General features: G+C 40.4%; 1 protein-coding gene across 8 annotated transcripts in view; it reads right to left on the minus strand.

Annotated features, from left to right (window-relative positions):
• Window positions 1–24,067, minus strand: part of MSRA (methionine sulfoxide reductase A) — a 380,733-nt gene that overhangs the window by 91,297 nt on the left and 265,369 nt on the right. For 7 of the 8 annotated variants that reach the window (XM_082402909.1, XM_082402905.1, XM_082402904.1 and 4 more), the window contains exon 5: window positions 8,708–8,814. In XM_082402909.1, the coding sequence (XP_082259035.1) occupies window positions 8,708–8,814 (107 nt within the window). Of the gene's footprint in view, window positions 1–1,246; window positions 7,382–8,707; window positions 8,815–24,067 lie in introns of those variants that run through there. The other variant, XM_082402910.1, reaches the window with a different exon arrangement.

Here is a 24,067-nt window from a genome sequence, read left to right on the forward strand (position 1 = left end):
TGAGGAAGATGGGGGGAAGGTAAGGAAGGAAGGACCAATTTTCAAATTTTCAGCCTACAGATGCTTACAAGGAAACACAAACGATCTGTACCTCCTGGTAGGGAATTATCAGGTCCAGTTATATTATGATGATTATAGCATAACTGGATATTTATCAATTATATTTAATTTCTCTCAGTTGAGTTGGCATAATTAGAACTACTTTCTTGATTGGAAGACTGAAGGGGCTCAGCTTCGATTAATGCATATTGGGTGGATACTACAGGCTAGCTATAGTAGGTATATATATATTTTTTCGGTCCATAACAAGAGGTATTTTACACATATAGAAAATATTATTTAATTCTTATAACAAGCCTACGAGGAAATTTTGCTATCCACACGCAGGTAATTTAAAAATGAAGACCGGAAGTGGAAGTCAGGGATCCACGGGTAGTAAGTCACCAGGAGAGTACCAGAACACCCTCCCCAGCCACTCAAACATTATTTTGATTACTCACTCACACGCATAATTTTCTCCCCCAAATCTAGCTCTTAGGGGTTTTTTCCTGTTGTTATTTTTAGTACGCTACTTTATTTTGGTAAGCAGGATGGGGATGAAGGTGGATCTTTTTTGAAGGTAGAGATGTTTGAAAGGGGGATAAGCTTACGAAAATTTGTACCTCCCTTCAAAACTAGATACAGACCCCAAGAGAGAGGAGAGCAAGCCCTGTCCTCTCTGGGATACTGAGCGTGTTCTGTGGATGGCCCTGGAGTCCAGAGGAAGCCAGATGGACACCCACTGGGTGAGCAGCCCAGGAAAGAAGAGCTCCCAGTTTCAGCCTATTTGAGGTTGGACATGTGACAGTGCCGTGGTAGGATGGAAACCAGATCCGCAGACTGTGGTAGGCTGAATAATGGTGCCCCCTGGTGCCCTGATTCCTGGAACATGCGAACGTTACTTTGTATGGCTGTGATTAAATTAAGGGCCTTGAGATGGGGAGATTATCTTGGATTATCCAGTGGGCCCTAAATGTAATCACATGGGTCCTTGTAAGAGAGAGGCAGAGGGAGATTAGATACATAGAAGGGAAGGAGGCAATGTGGCCACCTAGACAGAGACTGAAAGGACGTGGCGAATGCCATGGAATGTCGGCAGCCACTAATCAAAGTAAATAATCAAAGCTGAAGCAATTCTAAAAAATACTTGTTGTAATCCAATCATTGCATATTGTTTTTTATCTTTCACTTGGGTACTTTTTAAAAAAAATGACACTGCATAGAGTACAGTGACAGATTGCTAGATAATTGAAATATGGCAAATAGAGACTATAGCTATGCTGAAGATATGGATGGATGGATGGATAGGTGGGGTGCTGAGAGACAGAGGCAGATGTTAGGGCACTGATTTATATCTGACACATGGTGGGTAATTTAACATTCACCCAAAGAGGTTATCCAGAGGAAAGCTTGTGCTTCCTGTTCATGAAGCTTTGAGGAGATGGGAAGGAAGCAGGCCATGTGGCCAGAACAATCTTTAGATTTATTAATTCTCTATCAAATTTCAGGTAACATAATCTATTGGTGATCAAAAGATTTAATTCCTAAATGAGGAAGAGTCAAATTTTCAGGACATAAAAATCATAAGTGAACAACCTCCCTCCCTGCCACAGGCCACTATTCAATTTAGAATATTAGAAAATGTCATCATAGGTTCACTTGAGAGGTAAACTGTCTATATCTCATGATCCAAAGACAATTAATAATACATCTAATTGTCTCCTCTAATTAATACCATAAGCAAAGAATTCCACCGTGAAACTCTGAGGAAAAAATATGAAAATGCTGTTAACAAAAGATTACGAAGTCTTTGTCCAAAGGCAAGAAGACCTCACATTTTGTGCAAAGGCTGCAGCTCGCCAAAGATGTGAAGCAGCTGTCAGATTCTGTGAACAGAATCCCACCCTTTCAAGGTCAAGGAACCCAGCGTGAAGTTGAAGTTTCACTCTGATCCTCCTCTATAAGATTCTCCAGCCTCCTCTAATCTGAATGAAAATTAGCAAACTTCTTCAGCCTTTCTTCCTTTCCTAGGGTTGTTGGTGAGCCTGGTATCTACAACCCAGCCAACTCTGCAGAAAACCACAGTTTAGATGGAAAATCACTTCGGGTTTCTGGCTCATCAGCAGTACCGCACATCTAATTAGCTCAACAATTGGTCCCTGTGATAAAATCAGCTAATTTTATGTTCAAATGGCTGTTCCGTGGTAAGTAATACTGTCACTCTCAACTTCACGTGGCATAAAGAAGTTGCTGAAGAAGCTGGTTACTAGGGGGTCACTGGGGGCAAACCAGTGAAGACTATTAAATTAGTAACTTCAGTCAGTGTTATAGTTAGTACAGAGGGGTCCCGCCAGGGCTCAAACAAGATGAATTCCCAGGATGTGGTGACAGCGCCAGAAATGCCAACTCTTACCAGAGAAAACAGTACATATAAAACGATGGAAAGCCATCTGCAGAACCTCCCCGAGGTTTAACCCGAATGTTTGCAATGAGGTAGATTACGGAGTCCTAGACCCTCATCCAGTATTGTTAAGAATGACTCTCCCAGATTAAAGACCCCTGTTGCTTCAGGAATCTGTTCAAGGTTATCCTGGAGAGAAAACCCAGGAAGCCAATTCTAGGAGTCACCTCCCAACTTCTTCCTCTCCTTCACTCACCTGTGAAGGCAACTTGTGATAGATATCAATCTGAGACTCTTTCCCTACTTAGTGAGTGACCTAGTAAAAACCACGTTACTCTTTAAGGTAAATGTCAAAGGACAGATCAACTTCTTTATGGTGTAAAAGCTAATTACACTGCCTCCCACCAGCACTGAGAATTGCTGATTTCTTTTTCTTCTTTTGGTATGTATTTATCAATTATAACAATTGCATGGACAGTTAGAAATTGATACAAGATTCAAAACTAGAAACAAGAAATACATGAATGCATACGATTTTACATAAAGATACAGAGAGATATATTCACACCTATATCTAAACATATCCATTATATCTATGTATGTATACTGATACATATAGTCAGAGATATAGAAATGGCTCCATTTGTATAAAGTACTTAAAACAGTAATTAGCATGTAGTAAGTACTCAGTACTGTTGCTGTTCTATTATCATCAACGTCATTATTATATGTACATATAGATATATCAACTCTATACATACATAACTGTATATTATGTAATTCCACGATTGTAGCAGGATGCCTGCTAAAATTAGACTCGTGTTTTTCATTCTCTGCTCTAACAGAGGAGCCAGAAAGTCACTAAATCATAGTAAATCATCCTGGAGACACTGTAGTCACTTGGCTGGCGTGGGCCGGGCAGGGGTGGGTGAAGGACCCTTTGTACGTCGTCGCATCAGCCGCCTCTCGTGCACCAGCTCAGATCCCCTCGGCCTCGCCTTTCTCTCCTGCAGTCCCTGCTGCAGCGGCCAGCTCTGCACGGACTCTGAGGAGCCTCATGCAGGGTCTCACTCACACCCGTGCCATGTGCCTCTTGCCTCCTGCCCCGGGGACACAGTATCCTGAGCCCACAGGTGTGCAGCCCAGAAGTGCGGAGTGAACCCATGGGGGGGTGGCATCCAACGGACAGATGCTTCCCTTCTTCCCCGGGAAGGACCCGTCATTTCATAAGGACCAGACACCCCATCACCGAGGGCAGCGGCCAGCTTACATTGCTTCTCCTTCCTCTTCTCTTCCACTCCCCTGCCCCTCACTCCTGCTCCGTGGCAGCCAGTAAAGTCCTCACATACAAGCCTTTTTCACGGGCTCTCCTTCCTACAGGACCCAGACTAAGACAAAAATCACAGGGGTCACCTGTGTGCCAGTGCTCAACAAGGTAGGTGACACCATGAGACACCTTGTTCTTTGGTTCCTGAAAAGGAAAATGGCTTGACCCCTCATGGCATAGATAGGGAAAGGGGGCAAAGGACAGTAGTTCTCACTGCTCAAGGTGGGACAGAAGGATAAATCCTGACCTGGAGCTTCCGGGTGGGGACCCTTGGGCACTGGCTGTGTCAGGAGAGGAAGAGATCTCTGCACTTGACAGAGCTCAGCCACGGGTCCCCAGGGCCATGGCTCTCAGTCCTCAGCTCTGTCCAGCGGTGGCTGGAGGAAGAGCGCTTGACCCTCATGCTGTGCCTCTCCAGAGAGGAGAGGAGAGAGCAGTTCCTGAGGCGGCACCTCCGACGGCCGAGCAGCCCTGAGCTCTCGCAATGAGCCAGCCCAGGAGCAGAGGGCTTGTAACCCTGGGTCTGCCAGCCCGGGAGTCAGACTGACGCCCCGCCCCCTGCAACACACACACAGCGCCCCACCCCTTACACTGCTGTGCTGTCGCATCAGGCTGCCGCTGGCCTCATGTGGCTATGTGAATACACAATTAAATCAGTTAAAAGAAATAAAACGTTCGGTTCTTCAGTTGCATGAGCCACATTTCAAGTGCTCAACATCCCTATGTGGCTAGTGGCTCCTGCCGGACGCTGCAGGAGAGACCACTGCCATTGGGTAGAGAGCTGTACGGAGGCTCTGGTCTAGAGTCAAGACTATGGGTTTTAGTCAGTTTGCCAGGAGAGAAATACTGGACTTTCTACTCACCTATCAGTGGAATCCAGGGCCAGTTTTTATTTATGTATAAAAGAGTCGTGACAGTATTTGTTCTCTGAGTTGGTGATAAAGCAGTTCTATGTGATTATGTTAATAGCAATGGATATCTGGATGCTGGGGGCACAAGAAAGCCCCAATCTTTATTTTAAAAATAGACCCTACCTTTAGAAGTCAAGCAAAAAATACGTATACATGTATACGCAGGAATGTATTTAATTCCCATATGCTTAGGTACAGAGCACCCAAAAAGCACTAGGTTAGAACAACTGTCTAGAATATAAGATTAACATTCCCCAAATCTACAAAAATAATGGAGAAATTATGAAAACAAATAATATTTAATATCTAAATTTTACTTCATATGTGTATCTGTTATCGAAGACCAATGTGGGTTCCACTCAAAGCTCAGGATAAGAAACTATATTGGGGTAGAAACCAGAAAATTAGGTGTAAGTTAGCCTCTTCATCATCACGTGGAAGGCACTGACCTTGTGAACTTAAAATTTTCATTGTGAACACCAGAATATCAACTCATTTTGAGATATTCTGCAGGGAAATTAATATCCTTCCAGAGTCTCTAAGTATTATACTGTTTGTACCTTAAGAGACTGTAAATCATTACATTAGGAAATCGATATATAGCATTAATCATATGTAACTTTTACTATTACTTACTAACACAGCCTTTATAATTAAATATAAAGAGATTAAATCAAACAGAACTAACTTTTCAGGTTTTGCATGGGGCCAGTTCTCTTTGGAGCCTGCCACAGCATCTTGTCTGGTGTAGGCACTTCCCTACCCATCTCTCCAATGCTGGTGTTCCTCAGGTCCTAAGCCTCCTCTTCTCATCACTTATCATTTTTCTAAGTGATCGTTTCAGCAACTAAGGCTTCATTTACCAAATATAAGTTGATAATCCCAATAGCAATAACGGCTACCATTTGTTGAGCACTTACTATGTGCTACGCCCTGTGCTTTACAAGCATTAACCCAGTTAATAGTCACAACAACCCTCCCTGCAAGGTGGGAACAGCCCACGTCTCCTCCTAATAGCCATGTGGATGCACATATCAGGGGTACCTTAAACACCACCCTTCCAAACTTAACTCACCCTCCCCACAAACCTGCCTCTGCTCCTCCAAACCTTCATATAAAACATCACTAGCCAGAAACCTAAGTCACCCTGGACTCCTCCCCCTCATCTAGTCTCCACTTCCAATCCAGGCCCAAGTTCTATTAGTTCTCCTTCCTAAATATTCCTTCATTCCATTCATACTTCCACCATCCTAGACAAAGTTCCCATCACTTCTGGCCTAGAGTTCTGTGACAGAGGTCTCTCATCCTTATGTGTCTGCCTGAGGTAAATATGATACATGGCTTTCTAAGTGTCAGGCATCTGATAAAAACTTATGCAGCTGACATACCAGTTGAGGCAATTCAAGGCTGGAGGTCACAAGCTGAAGTGCCAGCACCCATGCCCAGGTAAGCCTACCATTCTCAGAAAAGTCATCATGGGGGAGGGGTGGTGGTGGGATAAACTGGGAGATTGGGATTGACAAATATACACTAATATGTATAAAAGTGATAACTAATAAGAACCTGCTGCATAAAAAATAAATAAATAAAATTCAAAAAAAAAAAAAAGAGAAAGAAAAGTCATCATATACATGCACCCCCATGTTCACAGCAGCACTATTTACAATAGCCAAGACCTGGAAACAACCTAAATGTCCATTGACAGAGGAATGGATAAAGAAGATGTGGTACATATATACAAAGGAATACTCCTCAGCCATAAAAAAAGAATGAAATAATGCCATTTGCAGCTACATGGATGGACCTAGAGATTATCATACTAAGCGAAGTAAGTCAGAAAGAGAAAGGCAAATACCATAAGATATCAGTTACATGTGGAATCTCAAATATAGCACAAATGAATTTATCTATGAAATAGATACAGACTCACAGACATAGAGAACAGGCTTGTGGTTGCCAAGGGAGACGGGGGGGTGGGGGAAGGATGGATTGGGAGTTTGGGACTAGCAGATGCGAACTATTATATATAGACTGGATAAACAACAAAGTCCTATTACATAGCACAGGGAACTATATTCAATATCCCGTGATAAACTATAATGGAAACATTTTTTTAATTTAAAAAACTTAAAAAAAGAAAAGTCATCATAAAAAGAGATCTGAGAAAGGATAATTTATACTTAAAAGCTTTTTAGAATGGAAATATAAACAGGCTTAAATGAGTTCAAAACGTTTATTTTCTTGCAGTTTCTGCAGCACGGTTCAGCTGGGTGCCTCTGGCTTGAGGTCCAATGTGAGCAAATTATCAAACTGGGGCTGCAGTATCAACTAAAGGTTTGACTGGGGTTGAGGGGCTTCCAAGCTCACGCATGTGGCTCTTGGAGGCCTTGGTCCCTTTGCCATGTATGCCTTTACACAGGGCTGCCCCACAACATGACAGCTGGCTTCCCCCAGGGCAAGTGATCCAAGAGGCAGTGAGACAGAAAGGGCCCCCAGGATGGAAGCCACAATCTCGTAATGAACTCATCACAAAGGTAACATCCCATTGCTTCTGTCATTCATTCAGAGGGAGTCATTAAATCCAGTCCACACTCAGGGATAGGGGATTCCACGTGGGCAGCAACCACTGAGGGCCATCCTCGAGGCTGCCTACTATTATCATCCAAGCAGACCTCACAGCCTTGGAGGGAGGGAGGGGACGTGCTAAGGAATAAATGGGGTCCTATCGGCATCTCCGTTAGCCCTCTCTGCTTTTCGGAGTTGAACTGACCATGAGTTGCATGTCCTGCTCCTTTTTCTCAACAGATGTACTCTTGTCCCTGCCCCCTCCTCACTACCACCTCTGCCACCACGGGGATAGGTGGAGAACCCACACATTCCTGAGAAAGGCTGCGTAGCAGACTTTTTACATAATTCTAAAATAGATCAGCATTACCATAGCTCCTGGCTCTACTGTTAAATGTGGATCCAACTCTCTAGAAAATATAAAGATAATTAAAATTTAAACATTATCACTAAGTTCTAAAATTTAAAGCAACTCAAGTTATTTTTAAAAGAACTAAATCTCTATCAGAGGAGATTTTTTAAATGTAATACAAGTTAATGGTGAAAAATCATTATTTGATGATGTAATGTCTATATTTCTGAGAAGTATTTTTATTATAATTCAATCTACTGTTACAAGCAAGAGACAGAGCACTATGGGTTGAATTCTGTGTCCCCAAAAAGATGTTGGAATTCCAACTACCAGGAACTCAGAATGTGAACTTATCTGGAGATAGGGTTTGGTTTTTTTTTTTTTTTAACATCTTTATTGGAGTATAATTGCTTTACAATGGTGTGTTAGTTTCTGCTGTATAACAAAGTGAATCAGCTATACATATACGTATATCCCCATATCTCCTCCCTCTTGCGTCTCCCTCCCTCCCAGAGATAGGGTCTTTAACAGAGATAATCAAGTTAAACATGGTCATTAGGTAAGGCCCCAATCTAATATGACTGGAGTTGTCATAAAGGTGTTCATTTGGACACAGAAACAGGCACACCTAGAAGGCAGATGATGTGAAGACACAGGGAGAAGACGGCCGTCTAAAAGCCCAGGAGAGAGGCCTGGAGCAGATCCTGCCCTCACAGCCTCCAAAGGATCCAGCCCTGCCAACACCGTGATTTTAAACTCCCAGCCTCCTCAACTGTGAGACAATAGATTTCCGTTGTTTAAGCCTCCCCGCCCCGCCGCCCCAGTCTGTAGTACTTTGTTATGGCAGCCTGAGCAGATTAAGACAGGCAGAGAAAAAAAAAGAGAGAGACTCAGAGAGCAAGAGAGATTATATGTTAAGCTGTATATTCATCTGGAGGAGCTGACTTTAAAGAGAAATGGCATAAGGGCCTATTCTTCTGTGGAGCAGAAAGGCTCTATTCCAACAGGCTGACAGAAATTTCCAAAACATGTGAAAACAGAACACAGTGCCAGGTGCCAAGAACCAGACTCTCCCTCCACAGGTGGGGTCCGGGAGAGAGAGGGGACCCTACCTTCTGGTAGTCCTCTTTGGACCTCAGGGATGTCTCCATGTGCTCAGCAGAGGTCGGGTAGATGGCAGAGCGGTACTGAGAGCCGTGGTCGTTGCCTTGGCGCAAGCCTGGGGAAGCAGAAAGCAGAGGATTACTGGGGTGGCCTGGGCAACGAGGCCGGTGCCACGCATTCTCCATGACTCACGTCCTGCTAAGTGCTTGTTTTAACTGCGTCCTGACACCACTCTCCTTAAACAAGCATGCAACGTACCTGGTTTTGCTTTGCCTATTTTTTTTTAACTTTTTTTAAAAAATTATTCAGTTTATATCTACCCCTATTTCTCTGTCTTAATTGTTGCTACCTTTTTAAAATTTATTTATTTATTTTTGGCTGTGTTGGGTCTTTGTCTCTGTGCGAGGGCTTTCTCCAGTTGCGGCGAGCGGGGGCCACTCTTCATTGCGGTGCGCGGGCCTCTCACTATCGTGGCCTCTCTTGTTGCGGAGCACGGGCTCCAGACGCGCAGGCTCAGTAATTGTGGCTCACGGGCCTAGTCGCTCCGCGGCATGTGGGATCCTCCCAGACCAGGGCTCGAACCCGTGTCCCCTGCATTGGCAGGCAGATTCTCAACCCCTGCGCCACCAGGGAAGCCCCTGCCTATTTTAATTGTAACAAATATCTTTGAACTTAAGGTAAATTTATCACAGGCCTTGCATCGCAGTAGATGCTCTGCAAATATGCATTTTTCTATGCAGATATTTAAGCCATAACCATGTATCGCTTGCAAAGCACTGTGATACACACTGTCTCCTTGGATCCTAATGAGACATTCTGTGTGGCAGGTGTTACCGTCCCTCGACTGGCAGATAAGGAAATGGAATAATATACGTGGAAGTGCCTGGCCTAGTGCTTTGCACACAGGAGATGCCTAATAAATGACAAAGTGACTGATGCTCAGTGAGTTTAAAGAGTTTGCCTAAGGTCATGCACCTAATCAAAGAAAAACCTAGCACTTAAAATCAGCCCAGCGTACTTTCCACCCACTCACAGCAGCTGAAGTGTAGATGCTGGTCAATTTCTAACTGAATGATAGAGTCCCCAAGTTAAACAGCCACAGGCCTGCCATAGATCCCCTATAGATCCCCATGTTGTTGTAAAATGAACTTCACACATGTTTACTGCATCATTCAAGCATCAGTTTCAGTTTTAACAAGTGCCCCCAAACTCCTCCAGTAAAAGATGCAACTTTCCAAAACAAACAGTTCCATATTTTCGAGCCCCCAGCTTAGCTGACTTCCTAGAAACGCCATTCTCCCACCTTCAGAGCCCCCTCCTCTCCTCAATGCACAAAGGTCACATGGGGACCAGGAACTAAGCGGCTTAAAGAGCCAATACCAATAATGACATCAAAATATTAATTCAATATTATATAATAAAAATAAACCAGCCCATGCCTCCAATAAGCATCGATTAATACCAAATCAGGGTAATCTATTTCATTTCTTTCTAAGTTATATATTCATTTAAGTATTATAGTAGTAGTCTTACGGTGTACAATATATATTGTAAGTATTATCTACAGTATACAGTATGTATTATTATAAATATTATTTATTAAGAACCTAATACATGCTGAGTACTTTTTCAGATGCTGAGGATATAGCAATGAATGAAAGAGAACCCTGCCTTCACAGAGCTCACATTCTAGTGAAGGGTAAGAGACTGGAAAAATATACATTCCAGAATGTTCTTTGTTTTCAATTTTCCCTCCTTCCCTTACAAGTAGGGCTTTTCCCGTGTGACTACTTCCCATCCTTTTGTCCTAACATCCATTTGCATAATGGCAAGATGGCTGCATCATTGTTCCTTCTGAAACATTCTCCACGAAGAAAAAATATTGCCGGATGGCTGATTTTCAGTAAAGTCAGACCCCTCTCCATTCAGAACAAGATGCCGAAAAACACTGTCTCCATGTGCAGTTGTGTAAATCTGTTTAAGTTTTCTTTTTTTAAAAGAGAAATTAGCATGTGAGTAAAAGAGAACCTGCAGTGCAGTGACATGACAACCTAAGGGGTAGAAACATCTGGAAGACTTCACAAAATTGTGTGGTTGGGCAGAAAAAATGCACATGGCTGTCATGCTGGGCAAGTATATAAGGTAATGAATTTCTATAAAAAAATAATCCATGCATTATTTATACAATTAGAGTTCATACTACTACTGTAATCGGGGATGGGGATTTATGGGCCCTTCCCTGAAGCCATGATCCCTCGATCCTACATTCTAACTTGATCGCCTATTCACTGGAACACTGTAATCCTGATGTGGCTCCTCCCACTGTTGTCGCTGTCTTCCTGTGCAGGTCTGGGCTGTCCCCAACACACTGTGGACAGCTTTAAAGACGAGTAACTTCGTGGGCATTACCCACAGCCCTACCCCAGACTCACTGCACCTCTCCCACTGTACGAACCCAAACTAACCGTCCATTGGAAAGATGGGAGCTATTCACACAGTTAACAGTCACATCTGTGGGCAGAAGTCTCTCAGTTTTGAATTTACAGCTTCAACCTTCTAATCACATCCCTTCTTGGATGTTCTAATAAAACTAAAAGTTCTTCATGTCAGAAACCATACCCTCTCTTCCTGGTCACTCTGGCTAAACCCCTGACTGGCCAGGAAGGAAGACAAGAAAGTGTTAAAGAGATACACTAGGGGATGGAGAGAAAATATGAAAGCCTGTGTTTGGATTTCTTTGAGTCTTGAGTGACACTGGACTAGGCATTAACTCTCTGGTCTACTCAAGGATAACGTTATTTTGATTGCATTTTTCCATCACAGTTCATCCTGAGGAGAAGGTATAATATCTTAAGTCAAAACCATACATCTATATCCACGTACACGTGTGCGTATTTGGTTAATTCCAATGCATGTACCTTTCGGTTCACTAATGAAGGGGCTTATTAAGTGGATAGAAGCTTCAAATTTGAAAGCAGATGGTTCACTGGGAAATACGATTTGAAGCTCAAAAGACTGAGAAACCTATAGAACTAGGGCTTTTCTCTTCTCATTATTTTTAATACATTGCATTTATAGATGTTTAGCATCATTAAACTTTTCACCATTTCTTTCAACCTCTATTGGTTTACATAATGAACGCAAAACAGTAATTCACATGTGAGGAAAACCTGTTTACTAAATCTCTTGTCAGAAGCCTAGGACTTAGAGCTGCAAGAGCTTGTTTTTAAGTCGGACTCTGCCACTGACATGTTTTATGCAAATTTCCTAATCTTTCTGAGCTTCAAACCTCTTCTGTAGAACAAGGATTATATGGGCCTAAGCTATAGGTTTGTTTGAGGAGCAAATGAGATGGAATCTGTAAAGTGCTTTGTTGACTATAAAAAATTATGTAGGGGTTAAATACTTTCATTTTTACAACTTTTCAAAATCTTAGAATAGTTCAGAACAACTAGTTTGAAATAAAAATAACGAATGACGTCACACAAGATACTTTAGGAGTGACCCTTTTCCCCCAGAAAAGCGTTATTTATATTAATTTCTCAGATACTCACACAGCAGGGGTCTCACAGATAAACAATCCAAAGAGAGGGTCAGAATTCATTTTATGTGTGTAGAAATGTACTGTTCAGTTTTTAACTAAACTTTTAGTTTATTACATTTTTTTTTTAACAGAATTACCTTCCTAGTTAAATTTTAACTCTGCTCATGTCCATCCCAGTTCTTCATTTCCATGGAAAACAAACCCAAGAAAGGGGAAGAATTCTTTGAGTGAATTCTCCCTCCCCTGCTCCTACCCATGAAGCGCTTTCAAATGCAATGTCTTCACGCTTGGCCTCTGATCTGAAGTTTGAGGAAAATCAAGCTTGTTAACATTATCTTGTATCTCTCAAGCTCACACCCACTGGATTACTAAAAAGGGGGAAAGAAAGACTTGCAGAGTGGGTGATAGAAAGAAACAAAAACAATTAAAAATTATTGAAAAATGAAGTTTTTAAAGCCCTTCTTTCTGACTTCCTGCCTTCTTTTCTTCCTTCCACTCATTCATCCGTCTTTCCCTGAATAAGGCAAGGTACTAGATACTGGGATTCAGAAATAAGACGGTCCCATTTTTCAACTAGGTCCCCATCCTAGTACGGTGAATGCCATCTTATGAGTTAAACCTAGATCTACCTGACACGGAAGCTCTTTCTCTTTTCAAGACTGATGCACAAGAAGTTACAGCAAAACAATCGAAGACAACGGAACAAAGTGTGCGTGTGTGGTGCATCTGGTGGGGAGTGGAGCATCCCAGCCCAAGACCCAGAAATAAGAAGAAGCTTGGTCTATGCTGAGGGCTGTGAGGAGATGAGCCTGGGTTCTGCCAATTGTCCTGGAAGGGAATGAAGCCAGTCGGTTAAGCACGAGGCCGCATGGGTGTCTTGACAGGACACACGGGGGACCAGGGACGTATGGAAAGATCAGTTTCAAGGGAGCCACAGAATTCCATGGAACCCTGGGTGAGCATAATCATCACGAATCCAGAGCTCTCTTTCACATTGATTCAATATGTGTTGCAAAGTTCACTGTGCCTTCCACTTGGCTTTGGAAAAACTAGGAGGATAAATTATTGATGTTATTTGGCTGTCTTCACATCCCAGGAAAGTAAGCAATAGACTTGCTGTAGGGGGTGAAAAGAGAATAACCAGCTCAGAAACAACATCTTGTGCTTAAAATTCTTCCATAACACTCTCTAAACTGATTAATAAGGACTGGGCTTTGGGGCATTCTTGAAAAGAACTGCCCTCTTGGCATCCACCAACTGTTTGAGATTTCTCCATCCACCTTCTCCAAATAAGATTTGAAAGGGACAAACCATCATGAGACTCCTCTAAGATTTCCCTCTCAGTGGAGCCAGAGAAAATGCTGGAAAACAGAGAAATGCTTAACCTATAATGAAGCGAAAAGATGGATGAGTTCTCACCTGCTCAGTGGCCCTCTAAACTTTGGCTCATCTTTGGGTACTAGTCCTGTTTTATATATTCAGACTAGAGAGATGAGAAATAGGCCTGCACATGGAAATTTTAAAGGGAAGTTCACACTGTGAGCTGTTGTGAGGTAATTAAGAAATTTCAGGAGTCACCAGCTGATAATGAACATCAGGGCAAGGAAGGACATATTCCTAATGGTCTGAAATTACTGACTCTGTGTTAGGGAACTTCAAAGGAGCAATCTCATTAGAGGACTATCCATGTTGGCTACAGAGACCGGGTGACTCCCACCAGGATGAATCTATATTCTTCTCTTCTACAGCCAGTCGCTAGGAAAAAATGGATCCTGATTATGGTCTGCTGCATGAAGCAGGGAAACTGGCATGAGTTTTGCCATGAGATGGTTCTGGATTCTAATTCCATCTCTGCGTTTGCTGTGTAACCTCAGCCAAGGTACTAGACCCGTCTAAGCTTCAGTGTCCTCATTTGGAAAAGTGGGGATGGTGATACGTACCTCACAGGTTTGCTAGGTATCTTACATAGGAGCTCAGTAAACATATCTCCCCCATCCCCTTGTGACTTCTAATGCAGAAATTCAAGCAGGAGAAGTTTTCAACATACTACTTAAGAATATAAAAATTCCTGTCAAGAAATGAGCTACTAAGCATCTAGCTGAGTTCAGGAACCTTGCTAGAGATTCAGCTAAAACACAGACCACTGAGCCTGATCTCAGTCTCAGGAAATGTCTAGAATGTATCAACAAACAGATATGAATGCAGAGAGGCAAGCTGTGATCACTAGGATGAACATGGATCCATCTAGAATCCATGCCTCTTAACCTCTCTGGCCTCAATTCAGCATCAGTAAGGATTTGGGTTAGATCCTTTTAAAACCAGTTTTATTAAGGTATAATTGACATACCATAAATGGTATCTATTTAAACTGTATAATTTGATCGGTTTTGACACGTGTATACGCCATGAAACCATCACCACAATCAAGATAATGAACACTTACAAAATTTCCTCATACCCCTTTTAAATCTCCCCTTCTCACCACTCCCAGCCCCCATCCTAAAGCCCCAGGCAAACACTGATCTTCATTCTGTCATCTGTATTTTTCTAGAGTTTTACACAATTGGAATCACGTCGCGTGTACTCGTTTTTGGTAACTCAACCATGCTGTTGTATGTAGCAACAGTTGCTTCCTTTTATTGCTGAGCAGTGTTCCACTGATTGGATATGCCAAATTTGTTTATTCACTGACCTGGTGATGGATATTTGGGTTCTTTGCAGCCTCTTGCTATTAAAATAAAGCTACTGTGATTATTCATGTACAGGTCTTTGTATGCACATATGCTTTCATTTCTCCTGGATAAATACCTGGGAGTGGAATGGCTGGTACATTTATGTTTACCTTTTTAAGAAACTGCCAAACTTTTTCCAAAGTGGTTGTAACAGTTTACATTACCTACCAGCAATGTATGAAAGCTCAGTTGTCATATCTACACAAACACTTGTCATGGTCAGTACTTTTAATTTTAGCCATTGTCAAAATATGTGTAATGGTATCTTATTGTGGTTTTAATTTGAACTTCTTAATGTCTAATAATGTTGAGCATCTTTTCATGTGATAATTTGCCATTTGTACACCTTCTCCGGTAAAGTGTTCAATTTTTTCCCATTTTTAAATTGTATTGCCTCTTATTATTGAATTTTGAGTTCTTTATATATTCTGGATACAAATATCTTATCAGATATATACTTGAAAATATTTTCTCCCAATCTGTGGCTTGTCTTTCATTCTCTTAACAATGACTTTCAAAGAGCACAAATTAATTTTGATGAAGTCCAAATTATCAGTGTTTTCTTTTATGGATCATGTTTTTGGTGTTGTATCAAAAAAATCTTTACCTAACCCAAGTCACAAAGATTTTCTCCTATATTTCCCTCTAGATGTTTTATAGTTTCAGGTTTTAAATTTAGGGCTATGATTCATCTTATGTTTTGTATATGGTGCGAGATATGGATCAAAGCTGTTTTGGTTTTCTTGTGGTGGCGGTAGTTTGTAGTTGTTTGCTGCAAATGCAATTGTTCCAGCGCCATGTTTGGAAAACACTATCCTTCTTCCACTTTGTAGTCTCTCCTCCCAGACTTTGAGCTATTTTTTTTAATAGTATATATTGTGTGCTTTTATTTTTTATTTCTCCATAGTCTGGTTCCAGGACTCTGCTCTTAACCACATCTTTGTACTGCCTCTGTTACTTTCTTTCTTTTTTTTTTTTACATTTTTATTGGAGTATAGTTGCTTTACAATGTTGTGTTAGTTTCTACTGTACAGCAAAGTGAATCAGCTATACGTATACATAGATTCCCTCTTTTTTGCATTTCCTTCCCATTTAGGTCACCACAGAGCACTAAGTAGAGTTCCCTGTGCTATATAGTAGGTTCTCATTAGTTATCTATTTTACACATAGTATCAATAGTGTATATATGTCAATCTCAATCTCCCAATTCATCCTATCCCCCTTCCCCCTCGGTATCCATACGTTAGTTCTCTACCTCAGTGTCTCTATTTCTGCTTTGTAAACAAGATTGTCTATACCAGTTTTTTCAGATTCCACATATATGCATTAATATATGATATTTGTTTTTCTCTTCCTGACTTACTTCACTCTGTATGACAGTCTCTAGGTCCATCCACATCTCTACAAATGACCCAATTTCGTTCCTTTTTATGGCTGAGTAATATTCCATTGTATATATGTACCACATCTTCTTTATCCATTCCTCTGCTGATGGACATTTAGGTTGTTTCCATGTCCTGGCTACTGTAAATAGTGCTGCAGTGAACATTGGGGTGCATGTGTCTTTTTGAATTATGGTTTTCTCTGGGTGTATGCCCAGTAGTGGGATTGCTAGGTCACATGGTAGCTCTACTTTTAGTTTTTTAAGGAACCTCCATACTGTTCTCCATAGTGGCCGTATCAATTTACATTCCCATCAACAGTGCGAGAGGGTTCCCTTTTCTCCACACCCTCTCCAGCATTTATTGTTTGTAGATTTTGTGATGATGGCCATTCTGACAGGTGTGAGGTGATATCTCAGTGTAGTTTTGATTTGCATTTCTCTAATAATTAGTGGTGTTGAGCATCTTTTCATGTGTTTGTTGGCCATCTGTATGTTTTCTTTGGAGAAATGTCTATTTAAGTCTTCCGCCGATTTTTGGACTGGGTTGTTTGTTTTTCTGATATTGAGCTGCATGGAGCTGTTTGTATATTTTGGAGATTAATCCTTTGTCAGTTGCTTCATTTGCAAATATTTTCTCCCATTCTGAGGGTCGTCTTTGGTCTTGTTTATGGTTTCCTTTGCTGTGCAAAAGCTTTTAAGTTTAATTAGGTCTCATATGTTTACTTTTGTTTTTATTCTCATTACTCTAGGAGGTGGGTCAAAAAAGATCTTGCTGCGATTTATGTCAATGAGTGTTCTGCCTATGTTTTCCTCTAAGAGTTTTATACTGTCTCACCTTACATATAGGTCTCTAATCCATTTTGAGTTTATTTTTGTATATGGTGTTAGGGAGTGTTCTAATTTCCTTCTTTTACATGTAGCTGCCCAGTTTTCCCAGCACCATTTATTGAAGAGGCTGTCTTTGCTCCATTCTGGCCAGGTATATTCTGGCCTCCTTTGTCATAGATTAGGTGACCTTAGGTGACCAGAGCTGCATGGGTTTATCTCTGGGCTTTCTATCCTGTTCCATTGATCTATATTTTGACTTTGTGCTATTTTTGCCTAACACTTTACTTCTACATATCTTATAACCCTCAAAATACACTTATTATTTTTGCTTTAAGCAGTGGTTTATCTTTTAAAGATATTTAAAACTTTAAAAATCTTTATATTTAGTTAACATGTAGTTAACATTTCTAGTACTCTTTATTCCTTGTGGAGATCCAGATTTCCCAATGGCATCATCTTCTTTCTTTCTGTTTGAAGGGCTTCCTTTAACATTTCCTTCTAGCTTGGGTCTGCTGGTGATGAATTCAATCCAGCTTTTGTACATCTGAAAAAATACTTTTGCTTTATTTTTGAAAGATGTATTCACCAAGCAAAGAATTCTAGTATGACAATTCTTTTTCTTTCAGTACTTAAAGATATTGCTCCACTGTCTCCTAGCTGGCATTGCTGCTGATGAGAAATCTGCCATCTTCCTATCTTTGTTCTTCTGTATGAAATTATCTTCTTTTCCTGTGGCTGCTTTTAAAATTTTCTGTTTATCACTTATCTTACTGATTTGATTATGATGTGTTGTGATGTTTTTCTTCATGTTTCTTGTGTTTGGTGTTCATTTAGCTTCGTGGATCAGTGGTTTTATAGTCTTTATCAAATTTGGATTTTTTTCTGACATTATTCAATTTTTTAATCTCAGGCATTGTAGTATTCATTTCTTGAAGATGGACTGGGTCTTTTTTTTATTTTTTGTCTTTCTACTTCACATGTTCAATCTTCCCTCTAGCTTCTTAAACATACTGAATAGTTTTAATGGCTTTAAAACCTGTGCTAGTGTCATTATTTGCATCAAGTTTATATCATTTTCAATTAATTGATTTTTCTCATTAAAGATAGCATTTTCTTGCTTATTTGCATGCTTGTTGAATGCCAGAAATTGTGAATTTTATCTTGTCGGGTGCTGGATATTTTGTTATTCCTACATATGTATTCATATAGTTTGTTCTGAGAGATTAAGTTACTTTGCAAAAATAACATATCCTTTTGATTCTTGCTTTCAAGCATTGTTACTTTGGACCAGAAAAACTTTTAATCTACATTAATTGCCCCACTAATGAGGTAAAGCCTTCAGAAGTACTCTACCTGATGTTCAATGAGTTTTTATATTTTCCATTCTAGGTAATGAGAATGGGCAGTATTCCCAACCCTGTGTGAGCTCTGGGAATTGTTCCCTCTAATTCTTCAAGGTGATCCTTTTTCTGGCCTCAGGTTGTTTAATCACACATATGCCGGTCAGTACTCAGACAATTACTCAAGAGAACCCTTTGCAGATCCCCAGAGAACCCACTCTCTGAGTGTTTCTCTCCTCCCTTCTTCTGTTCTGTGAATTCCACCTTCCTCAGCGCATCCCTGGACTCCCAGTGCCATCTCCTGAACCCATGGAGACTGGGAGACTTGGCCTGGGTTCCTCCTCCTTGCTTTGCAGCCTAGAAACTTTCTCCAGGAAATAAGGTAGGGCATTTGTAGGACTTGTTTGTTTTTCTTATGTCTAACGTGTGAGAACCATTGTTTCATTGTTTTGTCTGATTTTTTTAGTTATTTCAAGTGGGAGAGTAAATCCAGTCCCTATTACTCCTTCTTGATCATAAACAGAAGGCTTTGAGCTAAATATTTTCCAAATATCTTCTCACCCTAATTTAAAAAAAACCATTTATAGTTAAAATAATGGGTATGGGGACACAGACAGACAGACTGAAAAAATTCCCTTAAGGTTTTTGTGGAGGTTTTGGGTGTATTTTTTGTTTTGTTCTATTCTGTTAACAAATGGACTCTGTAAATTTATTTCAGTAAAATAATTCAGATTAAAAATTTATATGAACAGCATCTGGATGGTGACAAAAATTTTTAAATCACCGTGATTAATCAAAAAAAATAATTTTATCTATTTTTTTACCCTTTTATCTTCATTCTTCTCAATCACTCTGATCCAACAGTGTTCACAGCGCCTTCCCTCCTTAAATGCTTTTTCCCTTGGCCTTGTAACACTGTACTCACCTCAGAATTTCACTATTTCTTGACCACTTTATGTCTATTTGCTTTTCCATTTCCCCCCCACCATCCTCCTTACTACAGATGTTCCTGGGCTCGGTCTCTGTCCATCATCCTCCCTTCCATGTGTCCTCCAATGAAACTTCCTTCTCTATGCTGTGAACTTACAAGTCTGAATTTGTGATTCAAGTTCTCTTCCAGGCATCAGCCATGTAGAGCCACATTCCCGTTAGACGTTTACATATCTAGGCTCCATCGTCCCTGGATTGTCAACTTGACCTCATTATCTTTCATTGTCCCCCACCATTCTCATCTCTATCCATTGACTGGACCATTCTTCTAGCAACCCAAGCTTTCAATTTTGTAGTAATCCATGTTTCATTTGAGTCTCCTTTATGCCTTAAGCCAGGCAGTCACCTAGCTTTACCTTTGTTTTCTGTAAAATCCTTCAGTAACGTTTTTCTTTCCCTTTCCACAGCCTCCTCCCTGATCTAGAGTCGATACTTCATGGTGTGTGATGATAAAGCTAGTACGAACACCTGGATCTTCTGCAGAGCCCTAATTCAGGGCTGCTTAACAAATGTTTCCTGGCTGTCTCTGCTTGTGTAGGTTGAATAAATGAACTGGTAGTTCCTTGCAATAGTGGGTCATTTCACTACATAATCCTATCATTGTTCCCAGTACTGCAAGCCTAATATTTCACCCTTCTTCCCGTGAACAAAGCCTAAGGGCATCGTTTTTCAGATTTTCCATTCTCAGAGCAGAGTGAACATCATGCAGAAAGGTGACAGATGCAGAAAGGTGATATAATGCTGCAACTCCCTGCTATGAAACATACTCATTTTCATATTTTTCACACTAGACTTAGAGTTTCGACTTGTTTATTATTCCTTTAAATGTTATGAAAGCCAGTACATTCATCAGTTATTCTGCATATTAATATTCACTGAAGTAAGATGCCTTTGAAAAGTAAAGTGAAGGCAAGTAAAGTAAAATTTCCTTCCAAGTAGCCATTGGATTTAGAATAAAAATGTGTTCAATTCCTGATTTTTTAATCCAGGCACCCCAGGAATAGGATGGAGACAAGAGGGTGGAGTAGAAGAACATGAGCTCCGGCACCCCAGGAAATTACATTGAAATTTGCTTCCATGTGATTTTGGTTAAGCATAAACCTCAGCCACTCTTTTGCATACCAGGAGATGATAAAGCATCAGCAAGGGAAAGTGTTAACTAGGTCATTTGAGGGAGGCAAGAGTACTTGGGCTATTTTAAAGAGGGAAGAAAAAGCTAAGAAATTAATTAATATACTAGAAATGAAATTTAAGTGATTTTAAAGACATCGTTGGGCATCTGAACTGTTAAAATAAAAGGATGACTACCAAGGATTCCCTATCAGGGTTTCTTAACTTTGGCCCTATTGACATCTTGGCCTGGGTAATTCTTTGTTGTGAGGGGCAGTCCTACGCATTGTTGGATGTGTAGCAGTATCCCTTGATTTTATCCACTGATGCCAGCAGAATCCACCCTGTTGTGACAACCAAAAATATCTCCATACATTGCCAAATGTCCCCTAGGGGGCAAAATTGAGACCCACTGCTGTATATTAATGAACTACATCTTTTGATATCATTGCTTATAAAAGCCTACATATTCAAAGCAGCTAAATGAAGCAACATGTGAAAAGTGAAAGCTCTAGGATATGTGGAAACCAACAGTTATAAAAGAGTATCAGAGGTCTTTGGTATTCATATTTTCATTTGCATCTGCTTATTTCATTGGTTACCAGTTTGGTTTCACTTTTTACTCCCAAATTTAAGAGATTTGCATTAGAGAACACAATACCTTTTTTTTCCGTTTTTGGTAAAATAGCATTTTAAGCTACACATTGCAAGTCCACAAAGAAGAGAAGAACATAAGCACAAATTAAAATCAACATGCATATAGTCTGAAAGAGAGAAAGTTCTCAATTTTATGGAGAAGGCAAGAAAAGCACCTTTTTTCCGTCTTATTTAATAGCTTGGGCAGGAAAAAAAGAAGCATTAAAGTTGTTATCACAACATGTTTCCTGGTGACTAGAATATCTTACCATATCTCTCAGAAAGCCTCATATCTCTCAAAAATTGGTACAGCCCCATCTCACCATACCACTTAGGCACTGCAATCAGGTTAACAGAGAACAAAGGTAACAGTGGCTTAAACAAGACAGAATTATATTTCTTTTTCACTTTAAGTGAAAGGTACTGAGTTAGGTGATCTAGTGGTGGTCGGGTGGCACATGGTCACCAGGGACTCAGATTTCTTCTTTCTACACAACTATCCTTAGCAGATGGCTCTCATTCTCAAGGACATAAGATGCCTTCTGGTGCTACAACCGTCACATCCAAGTTGTAGATTAGAAAAAGGAAAAATAGAAGGACACTTCTTCCTACTTCTTCTATCTTTAAAGAGACTTCCCAGAAGTTCCAAGCCATACTTTCACTCATATCTCATTGAGTGAAACAAGTCATATGACCACACCTCCATAATTCCCCTCTCCCGGCTCCGCTGTGGAGCAGGCCAAGGTCAGGCTACCTGAGGTCCCATCCTTGCTCAGCTTCTTCCCCTTCCCTACCCTACTTTCCTCACTCCCTTACAGGTTCTTTTCTTTTTCCTCAATAAATCACATGTACTAAATCCCTGTCTCAGGCTCTGCATCTAGGGAAACTAACCTAAGACTTCAAGCTATTCATCTAGTTTTGCTCTCATTCAAGCCACCTTACTGCCCACCTCCAGGGCTATGTTGTTTCTTACATTCCATCACTTTAGTTGTTTAGGTTCCTAGATGAACTCTTATTAGATATGTTTATTAAAGTATTATTAGACGAGTTTATTAAATTGCTACAATGATCTCTTAATGAGATCAAAGTTCTTGTGGTCAGCATCTGGCTTACACATGCCCAAGGGCCACCATTCTCAGAGGAAGACCACTGGCCTACATGCTGAAATGTCGCACTCAGGATGGTACATCTCCACTGTATTTAATTCACTTTGTGGGATTAGCATAAGCAGAGGCTTAGCTGTTATAACTCTGTTTACTAGATTTTGAACATTCCTAATTGCTTCTTCAAAATTTCTCTCAATGAATAATGAAACAACCAATGAATGACTCAGAACTTCAAACATTCCATGGATAAAGAAGATGTAGTACATATGTACAACGGAATACTACTCAGCCATAGAAAAAGAATGAAATAATGCCATTTGCAGCAACATGGATGCACCTAGAGATTATCATACTAAGTGAAGTAAGTCAGAAAGAGAAAGACAAATACCGTATGATATCACTTATATGTGGAATCTAAAATATGACACAAATGAACTTATTTACGAAACAGAAACAGACTCACAGACATAGAGAACAGACTGGTGGTTGCCAAGGGGGAGCGGGGGAGGGATGGATTGGGAGTTTGGGATTAGCAGATGCAAACTATTATATATATGTATAACAATCGCTTTGCTGTACACCAGGAACTAACACAGCATTGTAAATCAACTATACATCAATAAAATAAAATTTTTTTAAAAGCAAGAAAAAAAAGAACTTCAAACATTCCAAATACATGAACAGAGTCAGCACCTCTACTCCTTGCTTCTTAAACTGACCCCACCTCCCCAGAGATGGCACAGGAAGACCACCACAGATGAGTGGCACTGGTGGAGTGTTGCTTCAAGGATGACCTCCTGCCTCCTGCTGGAGAATAGGGCCTCCACGGGGGCAAAACATCACAGGACTCTGAAGTCCTCCAACAGGTAGATGAACCTGCATCCCTCACAGCAACAGCTGGCACCTCTTATTATCACCCATGTGACCCTTCCTCCTGGCACACCCGGACTTTAGCTCAGGTGTTTGAGACAAGTCTTATTAATATGGAATAATCTCACATTACCTGACTGAAAATTAATTCTGTCCATTTTAAATGACATCTCATTTTAAAGTTGAAACACTGAATAACACTCAGAGAAAGGTTGAGCACCTGCCCAGGGCCAGTGCTGGATCTGCAAAGTGCTAACTGCAGTGCTAACTGCAGAGCCATGCTCTCATCCACTACTATCTCAATTTGTAAATTATATATCACTTAAGCAAAAAAACTGAAGTAGAAAATAGTGAACTATGAAAGATATTACATGGCTCTCTTCTGAAAGAAAGTATTCTGTGTTCCCTACCATTTCCACAATATTGTTTCTATTTTTTAATGCAATGCATCTCAAAAGAGATAAAAGAAAATTGCTATATGACAGAGGTGTCAAATATTCACGCTGTACCTAAAAGGAAGGGTTTCAGTAATGAAAAAACATTACTTCTATAATCATAGATAAATTATTTTGAAAAGATGTGGTGATGTCTTCCTAAAAGGCAAAAAAAATTTATCTTAGTATAGTTTTTCCTTTTATGAAAGAGAAATTCTATTTCTGGTCAGTCAAAGGAAGTATTTTAAATTATGATATCTTTCTTAGAATGTCTGGGACTCCATATCCACTTATGCTACAAACTCCCAAGTTTGACCAAATAATGAGTCTTGAAATGTTCAAATTATCATCAAAATGTATGAAAACTTTCAAAATATTAAAATTTCTATGTCAC

This window comes from Balaenoptera borealis (genome assembly GCF_965194805.1).
Source record: "Balaenoptera borealis genome assembly, chromosome: 8".
Classification (NCBI taxonomy): Eukaryota; Metazoa; Chordata; class Mammalia; order Artiodactyla; family Balaenopteridae; genus Balaenoptera; species Balaenoptera borealis.